The sequence below is a fragment of the Paramisgurnus dabryanus genome, chromosome 17 (genome assembly GCF_030506205.2).
Source record: "Paramisgurnus dabryanus chromosome 17, PD_genome_1.1, whole genome shotgun sequence".
Taxonomy (NCBI): domain Eukaryota; kingdom Metazoa; phylum Chordata; class Actinopteri; order Cypriniformes; family Cobitidae; genus Paramisgurnus; species Paramisgurnus dabryanus.
In genome coordinates this window covers 3,546,575-3,558,802 of record NC_133353.1, presented here as the reverse complement: position 1 = coordinate 3,558,802, position 12,228 = coordinate 3,546,575, and the positions used below count along the sequence as shown (strand labels likewise).

The window sequence follows — 12,228 nt, the reverse complement described above, 5'->3', positions numbered from 1 at the left end:
ATGTTCAAGTCATTTTATGATAACGACATTTTCAGCCCACTGGTATACGATCAGCATCCGATGGCATGACTTATTATATAAATATTATAATGCTCATATTGCTACAAATGGATGGACACAGCGGAGAACAGATATCACAGTGGCTTTGAGTTAATGCTTAGAAGATAAATACAATTTAAGGCCTAATATCCAGGCTAAAGTCTAAAGATTTGGAGCATCAAATTAATAAAGACTTTAGCTGGGTTTTCAAAGACTCATTATTTTGGACACGTGTCAATGGATGTAATGGAGCAAAGACAGCTTCACTGATTATGCGAGCAACTTTAATGTGTAGCAAATTGCTCTTTTGCAAGGTATCGTTTATAACAGACAATATAATACAAATGTACACGTGTTTGTGCAATTTATTTTCAAAACTGGCAAGACATTGGTGTTCCAACAGTTTCAGTCCATCCAGAAAGGACATATATATTAATATTACAGTATATGAAATGAATGTGCATCTCATATCGAATAAATGCCTATATCAAAAGAGTAAAATAAGAAAAATCACAGTGAAATATCGAGGACAGACGAATGAACTATTGAAAACTGCTGTTTTACAGTACATGCTCTTAAGGTTGTTTCTTGAAAAATTTAAAAGGAGAAGTATTGTGAAAATAGCTCTTGTGGGTCCTCTTCCGTCGGTGCTACGGTTGCGTCCTCAGACTCAAGAGGGCTGCACAGGACACACAAAATTTAAACATAACCAGTTACACTACAGCATCAATACAAGGACATCAACATAAAGTGAACACTTAACACATTGCTACTTTTTCTGCATTACACACACAGTAGACACCAAAAGGTATTTGGACACTTATGGAATACTTAAATGTACATTAAGGTAATTCCATTAAAATAGTAACAAAATAGTAATGCCAAGTTAGTTTAAAATAAAGATATTTATGCAAGAGAATAATACATTTTTAAAAGATAAAACATCGATAATATTACTAAATTGATGCATAAACTATTATTTCAAATAACATAACTTGAATGCACTGCAAGTTGCACAAATCTGCCAAATGCATAAAAGTAAAATGGATATATTTTATACCGTACATATATATAAAAAATGTATTTATTATCAGTAATATGGTTTGCGAAGACTTCATTTGGACAACCCTAGAGGCGATTTTCTCAATATTTTGATTTTTTTGCACCCTCGATTCCAGAATTTTAAAATGTTGGATCTTGGTCAAATATTGTCCTATGCTAACAAACCACATATCAATGGAAAGCTCATTATTATTATTATTATTATTGACCCTTATGATGTGGTCCAGGCTGAGATTGTTAAAAAGCCACTGGGAAAATAACTTAATAAAAATAAAAAAGTCTAACATTGTGCTTGTATATCATTTGGTTTAAAGAGACACTCCACTTTTTTTGAAAATATGCTTATTTTCCAGCTCCCCTAGAGTTAAACATTTGATTTTTACCGTTTTGGAATCCATTCAGCCGATCTCCGGGTCTGGCGGTACCACTTTTAGCATAGCTTAGCATAATCCATTGAATCTGATTATACCATTAGCATTGCGCTAAAAAATAACCAAAGAGTTTTGATATTTTTACTATTTAAACCTTGACTCTTCTGTATTTATATCTTTACTAAGGCCGACGGAAAATTAAAATTGCGATTTTTTTTAGGCTGATATGGCTAGAAACTATACTCTCATTCTGACGTAATAATCATAATCAGCCGAAAATAGTCCCCTTAGTAACTTTCAATTTCAGGGGACTATTTCAGGGCACTGCGTAATATCATTGCGCCTGCTGCAGCCATGTTATGGCAGCAAAGTTCTTGATTATTACGCCAGAATGAGAGTATAGTTCCTAGCCATATCTGCCTAGAAAATCGCAAACTTTTAATTTTCCGTTGGCCTAAGTAAACGATATAACTACAGAAGAGTCAAGTTTTAAATAGGGAAAATATTGAAACTCTATTTTTTAGTGTGATGCTAATGGTCTAATCAGATTCAATGAATTATGCTAAGCTATGCTAAAAGTGCTAGCGCCAGACCTGGAGATAAGCTGAATGGATTCCAAAACGGTAAGAATCAATTGTTTAACTCTAGGGGAGCTGGAAAATTAGTATATTTTCAAAAAAAGTGGAGTGTCCCTTTAATATGCAGATTTTTCTAATGCAAAGACATTTATACATGTGTTGCATACAGTAAGTGTCCAAACACATTTTGGTATCAGTGTATACAATTTAATTACATTATTTCCCTAATATAGGCATTTTTAAAATCAGGTATCGTTTGGCTTTTGTGACCGCAAGAATAACTATGGCAGGACACATGGAAAGCTGCCTTTCCTTAAAGCATTAAAATCAACCACAGGCACAAAGCAGTCATGCTGAACTAGTATATCCTTTAAATAATAAATAAAATATGTGGCACTGCCAGAGCTGTCAAACATTATCTCCGAGCTTGAAGCTTTGTGCGGTAAGTCCCAGTGCCTGCTTTACATTTGGAAATGTTATCAGGACTACCAGGGATCATTTGAATAAAACCACAAAAACAACATACTATGCATGAAAAATGAAAGATGGAGTACAGCTAATGGGCGGGGCCACACGTTCATGAAGGCAAAGCTATATGTGATGATGATGATGTCATGAGATTGACGGCATGCTTGCTTTGGCATTCCAATGCCATTGTGTGATCACACACAGTTTGTGATATTTCAGTCCTTTTTTCATGAGCATCAGTCTCAACGGTGCAGTTTTGTGATTATTCAATCGACTTTTGTACACAAACCACACACACACACAGTGGATATTAAACAATATATTAATATGCATGACTTAACATGCATATTAAAAAAAACATACATTTCGCTGTGAGCCGTTCACCACACGATGTGCTGAAAGGTGAGACAAGCATACCCACAATTCACTGTGGACACACATGGCTGTGTTCTCGCATCAAAACGTCCAATCAACAGACAGACTGACGGTTCTTCAGCGACCGCAGCACAGGACTGAGACCGTGTGATCCAACCAATGGCAGACAGTTCTGTGGTTAAAGCATGTCTCTCTTACGTTATGTAAAGACAAGAACGTCAAACGACGAGGCGCATCTCACCTCCGAGCGGAGTCGGCCTGAGGCGGAGGGGTCGGAGGGGGTTGAGCTTTGCTAGACCTGAGCTCAGGGTGGTGAATGGGGGAGATGGGGAAAGACTCTAGGCAGGAGGGCGGAACGGACCTGCCTGCCGTCCCTTCCACCGCGACAACACTTAGGTTCGGAGAGCTGTTCGCAGGTTTTCTACTCTTATGCTACATTAAAAAGGACACACACAGAAAGGAATCGTGGGAGGTGGAAAGTGACGGCGAACCGTAGAGTTAACAATGACAAGGCTACTGACACCATCATGAATGTGGACAGGGAATAGAAATGACAGATTACAGCTCTGTTACAAACCTAACTAATGAGGTGCTTTAAAAAGTAATGTTAAAATGCCACCGCTTAATATTAAGGCATTGTATCATTTCCAGAATGCATTGCAAAAATTATTCCAAGATGGTGGACAACCTAAGATATATACACTCACCTAAAGGATTATTAGGAACATCTGTTCAATTTCTCATTTATGCAATTATCTAATCAACCAATCACATGGCAGTTGCTTCAGTGCATTTAGGGGTGTGGACCTGGTCAAGACAATCTCCTGAACTCCAAACTGAATGTCAGAATGGGACAGAAAGGTGATTTAAGCAATTTTGAGTGTTGCATGGTTGTTGGTACCAGGTATTTCACAATCTGCTCAGTTACCGGGATTTTCACGCACAACCATTTCTAAGGTTTACAAAGAATGATGTGAAATGGGAAAAACATCCAGTATGCGGCAGTCCTGTGAGCGAAAATGCCTTGTTGATGCTAGAGATCAGAGGAGAATGGGCCGACTGATTCAAGCTGATAGAAGAGCAACTTTGACTGAAATAACCACTCGTTACAACCGAGGTATGCAGCAAAGCATTTGTGAAGTCACAACACACACAACCTTGAGGTGGATGGGCTACAACAGGGTACCACTCATCAAACAGGAAAAAGAGGCTACAATTTGCACAAGCTCACCAAAATTGGATAGTTAAAGACTGGAAAAATGTGTCTTGGTCTGATGAGTCTCGATTTCTGTTGAGACATTCAGATGGTAAGAGTCAGAATTTGGCGTAAACAGAATAAGAACATGGATCCATCATGCCTTGTTACCACTGTACAGGCTGGTGGTGTAATGGTGTGGGGGATGTTTTCTTGGCACACTTTAGGCCCTTAGTGCCAATTGGGCATTGTTTAAATGCCACGGCCTACCTGAGCATTGTTTCTGACCATGTCCATCTCTTTATGACCACCATGTACCCATCCTCTGATGGCTACTTCCAGCAGGATAATGCACCATGTCACAAAGCTCGAATCTTTTCAAATTGGTTTCTTGAACATGACAATGAGTTCACTGTACTAAAATGGCCCCCACAGTCACCAGATCTCAACCCAATAGAGCATCTTTGGAATGTGGTGGAACGGGAGCTTCGTGCCCTGGATGTGCATCCCCCAAATATCCATCAACTGCAAGATGCTATCCTATCAATATGGGCCAACATTTCTAAAGAATGCTTTCAGCACGTTGTTGAATCAATGCCACGTAGAATTAAGGCAGTTCTGAAGGCGAAAGGGGGTCAAACACAGTAATAGTATGGTGTTCCTAATGATCCTTTAGGTGAGTGTATATTCATATTTTTTTAAATCCTAAAGGATATATAAAAATTATTCAATCCAATACTTGTGGCAGTAGTAAGCAATAAGCATGGTGGGTCTTTAGGTTTTGGAGCAGAGCTTATAATGTGAAAGGCATGGTTAAAGTTCATGTATGGCAGAACATGAATATAAAAGACGAACAATGGCCACAAACAGAAGTTATGCATCAGGAAGCAAAAGTTAAACTTAGGAAAGAGTATTACAGACAATAGTTGCAGAACCTCCCATGCCAGTGGTACCTTTATAAAATACATTAGTAACACAAAACCTTTGAAGAATTCCTTAATAATTCATTTTACGCTGAACTCCATGAACTTTCTAGATGTAGCGCTTAAAAAGATTTGTGCGCCGTTTACTATGTAATCATGTTTGCTGACAGCAGATAAATCCTCTGATGGGTGTAGCTGTTACTCTCTAACCTTTATGAGGGGGTTTATGACCCCAACATTAGGATTGGTGTTGAACACTTTGTTGAAGCCAGGCTCTCGATTCACCAACTCCAGCTGATAAAACTTCTTGTCATCCTGAAACAAAGAAGGCACAGTCAGAGCGAAAGACCCTGTGCAGAAACAAAATCAACTGACATTGACTTTGGTCTGAACATGTGTAATGCTTTGGGACTACACAAAAATGAAGCACATCTAAAACACAAATCGGGATTAGTGCTGTAGCGTGACGTTTTTTACTCTAAAGGCTTACCACAAGCTTCTTCACCAGAGACTCTCTTTCAGTCACCATTTCTCGGAGGTCAGCGATCACCTGGAGATCTTCTGGTCTGCTCTCTCTGTTCCTGAACTTCTCCTCCGTTCCTTCCAGCCTGCTCAACCAGATGCATATATTTATAATCAAACAGCTTATTAACATTGTTAATACATGACATAGCACTGTTCCCTGACAGCAACAAGGTCCCTTGTTCGAACTGAACGTCTTCTTATTGGATAAGAATGTAGTCTCATGAATACTCACTATAGTACATCGTACGTCGCCACGTGACAACCTACTAAAATAGACTACACCATTGACCAACTAAAACCTGGTCTAAAGGCTAAAGCCAATGGCGCAATATTGTTTTTGTTATTTTAAGAGCGCATTATTAATATGCGCCTATAAACGGGACGACAATGCACATTTGCTTTTTACATGCATGGATAAAATGTAAAAGATTATTATTAAGTATCTTGGACATAAATTAGGATAGTTTACAGGACTTTAGAAAATGTGAAGTGCTGCTTCACCTGTAGCCTGGTAAGCAGATTTTTTTTGCTAATATTGCATTTATTTCATTTTTTTAATGCTACCCCACGGATTTATTGAATATGATGACTTTTGTTTAGATATGGTCGGGGAGAACCATTTTAAAGTAATATTTTTATATTTTTTTACTATTTTTATAATATTTTAATATTAGTGCTGAAATGCCTCTCTACTTGTTTGTAAATTCTTTATCTATTTGTTACAAATAAAGTATTTTTACTTGCAAAAAACATTTTGTGATTACAGTAATCATGCATCATACTTTATCATCAATTAAAACACTGCTTATTTTACCTATGACTCCATTACTGAAATAACTGAAGAGAACCAAAGCTTTAATTACAAAAATAACATTTCAATAAATAAAACAAACCAGTTTTTTTAACATCAGTCTTAAACTGGTGGTCTTCTTTCTCTGCTTACAGTTCTTACGCTTACAAACTCCGCCATGCAAATAGGTAATCCACCTTGGGGCAAGCGCAACTGGCTTTTAACTCTTTCACCGCCAGCGTTTTTTTTAAAGTTGCCAGCCAGCGCCAGCGTTTTTCACGATTTTCACCAAAGTTTAATGCCTTCCAGAAAATGTTCTTCTTTAAATATATAAACATACAATATACCAAATGAAAGAACAAACCCTCTCCTTTCAAAAAAAACCAAAAAAAGTTTTATCCTACCTTCAGTGGTTCTTTTGTAATCAGCTTTTGAATATGGGTAGGTTTCTGCAAAAACACCACATTTTGAGCAAAAAGCAGAGATAATTCCATTTTTGTGACGGACTTTTCATAGAGATCCCATTCAGAGCGATCTTTAAAACAGACACGGACATGCAGCCGCTTGCCATAGGGCAATACTTCCGGGTTTAAAAAGTTGCGGAAGGGCGCCACCTAGTGGATAATAGCGGTATTGTGGAAAGACGGAAAATCTCGTCATTGGCGGGGAAGCGTTTTCTCTTGATTGACGAGATATCTCGTCAATGGCGGTGAAAGAGTTAAAGGTGATGAGAGATGAGACTCTCATTGTTTTATTGAACGTTACGCCCAAAACACCCCCATTACTCATTAAGAGAATAGAAACAATCCTTTTAGACTGTGTGCCAGGCGCACAGACCATTTTCCTGTCGTTAAACTAACAAAAGTGAATTCAGAGACGCCCTAAATGCACTTGCGCCATGCACTTTAGACCATGCGCTTGGATCGTTAAAACAGGGCCCTGACAGCATAGACAGCATGGTTTGAAACAGAGATAATATGAATTGTTTGTAATTAAAAAATGATTCTGAAGGAAATAAAGTGACATTGCCATTCGCTTAACCGCAGTTGAGATAACATACTCACAAAATCTGTAGAGCGGAGATCTTGTCTTTTAACAACTCTTGAGCTTTGTTAAAATCTGAAAGCATGATCTGGGTCTCTCTGTTGTGGGACGCATTCAAATCTTCAATCTCTCTCTCCAGTCGCTTAGAAAGATCCTGTTCATGAGCCCTGCCAAAAAAATTATTAGTTTAGATTTGGAGAATGAAGGGCAATCAATTTTTTTAGATATATTTAGAGCAAAAAGACAACAAACTGCAGTTTCATTCAAATATGTCTTAACCTGGATCTGGGGCAAACAAACATGTGTGTGATTTCAGGCAGAGCTTCAGTGTCTAGAGAGCATTTGATTGGACAGGAAATTTGATGAGTGGGGGGACGTCATAAAAACTTTTTTAGCGTAAGTTCCAAACTGTATGTTTTGAATGCTTCTAAAAACAGTTGAATGTGCCCCCTAAATTTGGCAACTGGTAAAAAGTTGAAAACTCTCTGTAGGAATACATATTAAAGCACTTCACGATGAAGGATGTTTTTTGAGACAAATAGACAGGAGGTCTAATAAAGCACTATCTGGAGACGCCTTCTCTGACCTTGAGGTTTTTATTTGGTAAGATAAGAAGATTGTAGCCGAGGCTGCGTGGGAAACATGTGCCTTCTTCTTATATTAAATTAAGCATCTGGTTCAGCTAGACTGACCTTTAAATCTCTGTACTCTATATTATAATAGATTGCGAAAACATTATTCTACACACGCATTAGATGTTTTGATGTTCTTGCCTGAATAAAATGAGAAAACAGAAAATGTGATGACTGTAATTTTCACAGTTTATACAATAACCTTTACTTGCAATTTCGTACTTCTGTCTATTATTATCCTTTCAGTAATATTCACAAGGATAGGAAACATGCCCTGAGATAAACTGATTTCATTACCACAAGACTGAAAACTTTACTTGTCAAGCCATTTAATAATAATAATAATAATAATAATAAAATAACAATAAATTAAAATTAATTACTTTTTTATATTATATTATCACCATTTCAAGTGTAATTTAATTTGTACAATAAATCAATAAATCCTCATAATTGTCTCATGTAACAGGTGCAAGGACCCAGCATTTAGAGAGCAAGAACCTGATCTGTAGGTTGGCCTCACTGCGGATCCTCAGAACTTCTTTTCCTTTAATCTCCAGCTCTTTTGTCAGAGTGCTGATGGTCTCATTGAGAGAGTGGATTTCATGGTCCAGATCAGCGATCCGGTTCTTCCTGCAGTTCACCTCCTGCTCCAAGTCTGAAATACGTGCCAGGAGGTCTTCTTCCTGAAGGCATCAAACAAAGAAAACAGCTCGAAACTTCAGATGTGTCCAACTATGCCCTTTACGCCTGAAAAGATGAACATGATTTTAAAGTCCCTTTGAAATCAAAACTGAAACTTTTTTTAAGTTATATTGCAGTGTTTATTATAAAGAATTTATTTGTGTATGTCAATATTTAAAAAAAATGTATGTGCCCTCATAAACTTCAATCAAAATCTGAAAATGTAGTCTCGCCCTCTTGTGGCGATCGGATGTCAGCTACAGTAGACGGCTTGGGCGGGAGCATCTGTTAACTCCGCCCACTACAACTGTCAGTCTGCTGCTATTTTGGTTTTACGTGTAAATACGTCTCAACACCGAAGTACAGTCAGTTGCGACTTCTGGTTCGCAGGGACTTTAATAAAGTACTTTAATCACTCAGGAATTATTTGCTTGAAAAAAGCATTGCAAGTTTTTTTTAAACCTGTGGTTTTGGCCCAGTGTATATAGGTCATATTATACAATATTGAGTCGTGAAGGGGTATTAACTTTAGTGAGACAAACATGAGACTGAGAGAAAAGAGAAGGATTATAAATCAAATATGAGAATGGGAAAGGATTGTGACCAGAGTCCTGCCATAATTCAGAACTCCCTATCCTCATCCTTTATTCATTGCGGTTATTCTTCACATTCATGTAAAGTGCAGCTTAGCCTAGAGACATTTTATCATGGCCACTGCTTCTCAGTAGAATTCATGCCGCTCTATTCTCAGAAACCACAACCTCGTCTTGAAGCCAAGAGAAGCAATGTATCATTTGGTTTTATCTTTAATAAATCCAGAAAGACAGCTGGCCCTGGCTTTCACCCTGAAACATTATGGATACAAATCCAATGTGGGATTGTGGTGTTCTAGTTATTCTGCTGATAGTACTTGTGGAAAATTCCACAGACTTACCATACAGTATTATAGAGACTCCTGTATCTACATCTGTCTGTCTGTCTGTCTGTCCATACATGCATCTATCTGTCTGTATGTCTATTTATCCGTTCATCAGTCTGTCTATCAATCCGTTCATTTGTCTGTCTATCCATGCATCTATCTGTCTGTATGTCTATCTATCTGCTCATCTGTCTGTCTGTTAATCTATCCGTTTATCTGTCTGTCATTCATGCATCTATCTGTCTGTCTGACTGGATGTCTACCTATATATTCATTTGTCTGTCCATCCATGTCTCTGTCTGTCTGTATGTCTATCTGCTCATCTGCCTGTCTGTTAATCTATCCATTTATCTGTCTGTCCAACCATGCATCTATCTGTTTATCTATCTGTTCATCTGTCTGTAAATCCATCCATCTATCTATCTGTTCATCTGTCTGTCCATCCATGCATCCATGTATCCGTCTGTCTGTTCATCTGTCTGGTCATCTGTCTGTCCATCTATGCATCCATGTATCCGTCTGTCTGTTGGTCTGTCCGTCTTTCTGTCTGTTCATCCATGCATCTGTCTGTTGGCCTGTCTGTCTGTCTGCCCATCCGTCCGTCTGTTTATCTATCTGTTCATCTGTCAGTCCATCATGCATCCATCTATCTATCCATCTATCTATCCATCTATCCGTCTGTCTGTCTGTCTGTCTGTCTGTTCATCTGTCTGTCGATGTATCCGTCTGTCTGTCCATCCATCCGTCCGTTTATCTATCTGCTCATCTGTCTGCCCATCCATGCATCTATCTGTCTGTCTGTCTATCTATCTATCTGTTCATCTGTCTGTCCATCCATGCATCTATCTGTCTGTCTGTCTGTCTGTTTATCTATCTGTCCATCCATGCATCTATCTATCTGTCTGTCTATCTATCTGTTTATCTGTCTGTCCATCTATGCATCCATGTATCCGTCTGTCTGTTGGTCTGTCCGCCTTTCTGTCTGTTCATCCATGCATCTGTCTGTTGGCCTGTCTGTCTGTCTGTCTGTCTGCCCATCTGTCCGTCTGTTTATCTATCTGTTCATCTGTCAGTCCATCATGCATCCATCTATCTATCTGTCTGTCTGTCTGTCTGTCTGTTCATCTGTCTGTCGATGTATCCGTCTGTCTGTCCATCCATCCGTCCGTTTATCTATCTGCTCATCTGTCTGCCCATCCATGCATCTATCTGTCTGTCTGTCTGTTTATCTATCGGTTCATCTGTCTGTAAATCCATGCATGTATCCATATATCTATCTTTCTGTCTGTCTATCTGTTCATCTGTCTGTCCATCACTGCATCAGTCTGTCTGTCTGTCTGTTTATCTATCTGTTCATCTGTCTGTAAATCCATGCATGTATCCATATATCTATCTTTCTGTCTGTCTATCTGTCTGTCCATCACTGCATCAGTCTGTCTGTCTATCGGTCAGTCCGTTTATCCATCTGTTCATCTGTCTGTCCATCCATGCATCTATCTGTCTGTTCATCTGTCTGGTCATCCATGCATCTGTTTGTTGTCCTGTCTGTCTGTCTGTCCATCTGTCCGTCTGTTTATCTGTCTGTAAATCCATCCATCCATCCATCCATCCATCTATCTATCTGTCTGTTCATCTGTCTGTCCATCCCTGCATTAGTCTGTTTGTCTGTCCTTCCATCTGTTTATCTATCTGTTCATCTGTCTGGTCATCTATGCATCTGTTTGTTGGCCTGTCTGTCTGTCCATCCGTCCGTCTGTTTATCTGTCTGTAAATAAAAACATCTATCTATCTATCTATCTATCTATCTATCTATCTATCTATCTATCTATCTATCTATCTATCTATCTATCTATCTATCTATTTATCTATCTATCTATCTATCTATCTATCTGTCTATCTGTCTGTCTGTCCATCTGATTGTCCATCCATGCATCCATCTGTCTGTCTGCCCATTGTCCGTTTGTTTATCTATCCGTTCATCTGTCTGTCCATCCATGCATCTATCTATTTGTTTATCTGTCTGTCCATCCATGTATCTGTCTGTTGGCCTGTCCGTCCGTCTGTTTATCTATCTGTTCAATCTTTCCATCCATCCATCCATCCACTTGCTCATCTGTCCATCTGGCTGTCTATCTCTCCTTCTATTTGTCTGTCCGTCTGTCCGTCTGTCCGTCTATCTATCTATCTATCTATCTATCTATCTATCTATCTATCTATCTATCTATCTATCTATCTATCTATCTATCTATCCGGCATTCCATCTGTCCATCCATCTATCTATCTGTCTATGGTGGGAATTTTCTCTATTTTTCTCTAGACAATGTAAAAATCTTGTTTATTTACACACTACTCAACATTTATATAGGGTGACCATCTGTGCCATTCTTCCCAGATGCGTCCTGGCCAGGATTTCGGTCGCGTCTTCCGGAAGTCATATTTGTCAATCGCATACGTCATAGAGGATTATTATTATTATTACAGAAAAGCAACAGTTACATTTTAAGGTAAGAATGAAACTACGATTGTATGTCTTATGTTTTTAAATGAATGTAACAAATACGACTTCCGGAAGATGTGGCAGAAATCCTGGCCAGGAAGAATGGCACGTATGGTCACCCTAATT

The 12,228-nt window shown here is 38.5% G+C and overlaps 1 protein-coding gene across 1 annotated transcript in view; it reads right to left on the bottom strand.

Annotated features, from left to right (window-relative positions):
* Window positions 1-301: 301 nt before the first annotated feature.
* Window positions 302-12,228, bottom strand: part of fam184aa (family with sequence similarity 184 member Aa) — a 36,478-nt gene continuing 24,551 nt past the window's right edge. Inside the window, exons 13-17 of the mRNA XM_065252969.2 lie at window positions 8,504-8,688; window positions 7,391-7,537; window positions 5,502-5,619; window positions 5,222-5,326; window positions 302-718 (exon numbers count right to left, since the gene is read on the bottom strand). Coding sequence (XP_065109041.1) covers window positions 710-718; window positions 5,222-5,326; window positions 5,502-5,619; window positions 7,391-7,537; window positions 8,504-8,688 — 564 coding nt within the window. The 3' untranslated portion in view covers window positions 302-709. The remainder of the gene's footprint in view (window positions 719-5,221; window positions 5,327-5,501; window positions 5,620-7,390; window positions 7,538-8,503; window positions 8,689-12,228) is intronic.